General features: G+C 39.7%; 1 protein-coding gene across 3 annotated transcripts in view; it reads left to right on the top strand.

The window, feature by feature from the left end:
* The window catches only part of CAMKMT (calmodulin-lysine N-methyltransferase), a 403,629-nt gene extending 402,313 nt beyond the window's left edge, over positions 1-1,316 (top strand). For all 3 annotated transcript variants that reach the window (XM_021088302.1, XM_021088303.1, XM_021088301.1), the window contains one exon: positions 728-1,316. In XM_021088302.1, coding sequence (XP_020943961.1) covers positions 728-805 — 78 coding nt within the window. In that variant the 3' untranslated portion in view covers positions 806-1,316. The remainder of the gene's footprint in view (positions 1-727) is intronic.

Here is a 5,531-nt window from a genome sequence, read left to right as displayed (position 1 = left end):
ACAGCCACTAAGTATTTGCTAGAATAAATAGAAATACGACTCTCACAATTATTCTAGCCGAATGGGGTAAAGTGTACTTTGGATTTGCGACCTCTGATTGGATTTTTAAATCTGTCCCGAGAAGGCCCTCGGAACTTTTACCCAGGTAGTATGGATGCTCACTGCTCCGCTGCTCTTATTGTTCGACTATATTTTTCTCCTTGGAGAATTTTTGAATTCCTTGCCATTCATATTAAAACCCTGAGAAGCAGCTGGAGAGCCTTTGCAATGTCTTAGGCCCCACCAGCCTGTCCCTTGTGCCCAGGTGTTGCCACAGTTTCCAAATGATCTGAAATGCCTGCTGGCCTGACTCCTGGGTCGAGGGCAGGGGGCAGGGAGGACGGAGAGTGGAAACTTCTGTGCCAAATGGCTGGTCTGGTGAAGATGAGCGAGGGCCCCCCCCCCCCAGCTCTCTGCTGAAGTGCCTCACAGTCCTTAGAGGTCACCAAAGCAGCCTGGCTATTTATGAAAAAACACCCCCCCACCCCCGCCACCAAAAATAACAAAGATTCCTAACTCAATGCATAGTATTGCCACTGAGAACCACTCCGAGTTGCTTTTTTTGTGATTTATTTCTCCAGAGCAATCTATTAAGGTAAGAAGTTTTCATTATACTCAACATTAAAATTGACTAGTGAAAATTCCTAATCTGAGTCTCCTGACCTCTTTTTTCCTCTTTTGTTTTCAGTTGAAAAAGGAAAACCAGGATCTATATGAAGAAAACCTTCACTACCCACTTCTGCTTATTTTAACCAAAGATGGCTAGAAGATTTCGCTGCTCAAAGGGTGAAGAAAACATCCAGTGCACAGGAAATACTTTGAGAAAACCAGAAATCTGCAATGGGTATAATAGGCAGCAAGCTGCTGGCCCCCTGAGATTTTCAAGTCCCCGAGACGTGGGCCCCCCACCACCTCTGGGACACTCCATGTGCGGGTTATGGAGCCACCTGTCCTCACCTCCAGGATTCCCCAGCCGTCCTGGACTCTTCTTTTTCTGTCTGCTTCTTGCTCTTCCTGCACCAAACCTTTGTCTTTAAATATGTATACACAGCCTGTCTGCAATTTGAATAGGACTTGTGAGCACCCTAAATATTTTTCCCTCTCATAGAGACAGAATTGCTTCTAGAGAGTCCCATCCCCCTTTTAGAAAGTATCTTGGTCTTTGTTCTATTTTAGTGGTGGTCCTTTTTTCATCTGTCAACACAGCAAACGTGATGATACTTTCCTGGTTATAAATAAATAAATAAATAAAGCAAATCTTTCAGATCGCCCTCAAATAGATTGTATCAAATCTGCCATCTCTCTTTTTTTTTCTGTCTCTCTCGCCCATTCTCTTTTTCCTTTTAAACAGGATGTTTTTTTTCCCTATAGATGTATAAGAAATGACTACATCAGCCCAAAGCCTCATAAACTGACCGTTTGTCCTCTGGACACAATAGCATGGCCGGCCCTCTGCTCCTCCTCTCCAATTATGTGTGATTAGTCTCAATGTGTTGTGTCAAGGAGGAGGAGTGTGCTGAGTGCTTATTATCTGTTTAGGTACAAGAAGAGCACATTTAGGCTCTGACTATGAATGAAAAGTGAGCCTTTATCAGGGCTCACATCTACTGCTGTTCTCCAGGCCTTTTTCAGAACAGGTCCTTGCCAGAGAAATTTTGAATAAATGGTTGATAAAGTGAGATTGCAACCAGGGTTTAAAAAAAAAAAAAATCAGTCACACAATTATCTGATTGAAAGTAAGTATATGTGGTTCTGTGCTTCGGTGCAAATATATGGTAAACATTTAATAGGTGCTACCTAGGATTAAGAAAGAATGATTTTTCTGCAGGGAACCCAAGCCTCTCCTTGCCGAGTCCCCAAGATGCTCCAAAGCCTTTTGCGGAAATTCAGATGTTTATCTGTAAGGAATCATCTGTGCCCACTTTAGCAGTAATGTCATTAGTAGGTTAGCTATATACCCTCCTATCTTTGGTAGAAGCAAAGCGCAAATTTAGTGTGATGCAATTAAAGTGATAGGTGGGAGACTGGGGTGAATCCTTTTGCATGTTAAACAAACTTAGCTGTCATAAAAACAGCGACTCTCAAATGTCTTCTCTGCTCACTTCTATCATCAAACAAATTTTTCGCCATCAGTTTGCATGTCCTTGTATTCACCACTTTTTCTGCTCCATTAGAGCACCTAGATGGATCTCGGAAGGCATAGGTCAAGTCGCAGTTAGATCATACATTTCTTTCTCACAAAAACTTGAATTGCAATGCCAAGTGATGGGCTAACATCACAATAACAGCAATTTATTCCTCTTTGGATAAAACAGCAGTCTATTCTCAGTGCTAGATAAAGACCAGGGCAATGCAAACCAGCCATTTAGCTGAGTAGTTCAGCTAGTGGCAGCTCTCCTTTGGCGACTGTATAGGTTGCACACTGGCTTCATATTTTCTTGTTTAAAAATTAGAATTGGGAATGTTTTAAAAGGCAACACAGGTAGTTCCACTTATAATGGTGAAAATACAGAGAAATTATTTCTTCTGTAAAACCTGCAACTAAATCTGCCAAAGAAAACCCATCCCTGCAGTAGCATCTCAGATTGTCTCTTCTTTTTTTCTTTTAAAATACAGCACAGCAGAACTATGAGAATATTTCCATTTTTTTTCCTATTAAAATACTGGAATTGGCAAAAATTCAAGTTTGCATTTATGTGTTGTGGGTGTAGAAATCCACTGTTTATTTCTTTAGAAGAAATTGTATTTTTAAAAGTAAACTAGTGTATTTTTTTTTTTTTTTTTGGTTAATATATGAGAATGCGTGTACAGTTACCTAAGCTTGAGACAGGGTATAAGAATTGAGCTGCTGTTACCAAAGGACATCTAGTAAAGAAATACACCCATTGTCTGATTAAAACCTAGAGAATCTTTTGTAAAATGTTGAAAGATTCCATAGATCTGCTCTTCATAGGATCCTTACCTAGAAATGTCCGTATTCCAGGCTCTTTGAAAATTTGTAAGGAGCTAATAACTAATGTTGAATATTAGTGAATAGTTATAAAGCATGTTCATTTTCTCAAATTTGAGTGAAATGCAAATATCGAGAGGGGAAAATACAGCTACTTTAGAAAGTTTATCCATTTACATTTTTTTGAACTTTATGACTAAGCATTATTTCTCTGCATCAGTATTGGGTTGTATAATTGCAATTGAAATACCCCATTCCATAGTTCTCTATGCAATTGTGTTGGTTTCCAACAAAGCCTGTCTTTAAAATCGTAAGAATTATTACGGTATTCCTGTCCCCTGTGTACCTGTATCTTCTGATAAAACTAGTGAGTCTCCTTTGTCATTCTAAGTAGATTTGGTTGGATGTTGAATGTTTCTCATATTGCCCATGGTCAGTTCTGATGCGGTGATATGAACAGCCACATACACGTTGGTTATAAGAAATATATTTTATTTTATAGCAAGACGTATGCTGTGAATTGGGATAAAAGTGCTAGAAAAGACTACCTAAGAGGTTGATGCTATTTTGTATAAATTGTGTATTTTGTTGGCTTTTTGACTGAGCATGAAAATGTAACTTCCATTAGGGAAGGGTAATTTAGGTGCTCAGTATTCAGCAGAAAACTTGTCGGGCCATAAAAGCTTTTCTGGCTGGTTCCTCGGGTGTTTTCAGAGAAGAGTTGCCCGCCCCTTGCTGATTTTCCCTTTGGCTTCAGTATGGGCTGAATTTACCACTGCATACCTGTTGAATCAATTTGGGGGATCCAGCAGTTAACTGAGTGAATGGAAGGATTAGTGGCCCTCTGGAGCCCTATTTCAACAGCCAGGTGTCTTTCCTAAACTAGTTAACTGCTTTTGACAGTTGAAGAACCTGGTTTTAACACCATAGGCAGGAGATTGTTGAGGTGGTGGCTTGGTTTGTTTTTGCGTTTCTTTTTTTGCGTTTCTTTTTTTTTTCTTCTCTCCACTAGTGGAAAGGAGTGGAGCAGACCTTCTCCTAAGGCTTACACTTCTCTTTTAAGAGGAGTGGACCGACCCCCTTCCGTCAACCCAGCTTCCGTGGGGCCTTTGTGCTTAGTCAGCATTTGACTTGTTTCCAATCTATGCCAAACAATTCGGTGGCATTGTCCGGCAGGACCCTTTCACTGGACTCAGCGGAGGGGACAGGATGCCCGCACAGGGGAGGGAGTCAAAGTGTATGTAGACACACATACATACACACACTCCCAGGGAACATAAGGCTGTGTAGACCCTCGATCTGGGCTCCTGTTCCCGGATTTACTCTCCACCCCAGACCCAAATCTCCTGAGTTCAGATTGTGTGAAATGTCATAATTATGCTGGCCGTATCCCACAGAGGAAAGATGGATTTGAAAGTCAGACTAGGTCCCCTTAGAAACTGAATTTAGACAGAGGGCAAATATGTTTTCCTGAGTGGACTGTTTCCAAACTAGAAAGGAGCCCATTGGTGTCTAACAGACCATTAAGTCTGAGATGCCACTTTTAATTCTCAGATTTCCTTTTACCCAGAGACCTTACGGCCCAGACGGTGACAAAATGCTCACTGTGTTCTCTGCCCTGGAAGTCTGTTCATTTGGCATCTATATTTTGCCTTTTTGTTGTTGTTGTGGTTCCCCTGACTTTTCAATTAATACATTTTTTAAGTAGATAAAACAGATCATACTGTGACTTTTAAAATGTCAACAAGCTTGCAAACAGAAATGTAATAAAATGGCTAATAAGAGATTCAATAGTTAATAGAGGGCCTGAAGTGTGAGCAAATACAGTAGCTGTATATTGGAAACTGTGCAAGTGAAGATGGCTTTAGTATTGCAAACTGAGGAAGAAAATTGTTTTTAATTAGCACCTTCATAAGAACTGCTGATTAATACTGTTTTGTTTGGTGAAAAGCTTTCAGCTGAGTAATTTGTACAGCCATTACAACAGTTTTGTTAGAGCGGGACTCCTGTTGTTAAACACAAACAGCAGATGATAATGGTGGAAGATGAGTTTGTCATGTAACAATTTACCTTATTGAAAAAAGCTTTATATTAAACCCAATACAGTAGGTACCAGCAGAAATCACATATTTTAAATCCTTCCAAAATTGCAGTGTGCCATGCTTGTATTTTTTTTTTTCAGGGACTAGAAGCAGATTTTATATCATTTATAAAATTATATACACAATTTAAAGGTGGTGTAGCATGGACAGACCACTTTCTCAGCAGCGGTTTACATCGGCGCAGTAAAGTGGCCGTGTATTCAAACACTTTCTAACTACACAAAGCAGGCTGGAAAATGGAATCCTAATTAAATAATGTTACTCAGATGTAAATTTACATTGGGACTGGATGTGGGGAAATAAGAATTGGTGTTTCTGCCTTAGGTGGGTTTATCATACATAGGATTTTATATATATATACAAAAAAAAAAAACCTCTCTCAAGGAAAGTTTAATTAACCTTTTTTTTTTTTTTTTTTTTTTTCCCCTCCTGGAGGTGTT

The sequence above is a fragment of the Sus scrofa genome, chromosome 3, assembly GCF_000003025.6.
Source record: "Sus scrofa isolate TJ Tabasco breed Duroc chromosome 3, Sscrofa11.1, whole genome shotgun sequence".
NCBI lineage: Eukaryota > Metazoa > Chordata > Mammalia > Artiodactyla > Suidae > Sus > Sus scrofa.
The sequence above is the reverse complement of the archived record's forward strand: the minus strand, read 5'-3'. Positions and strand labels throughout refer to the sequence as shown.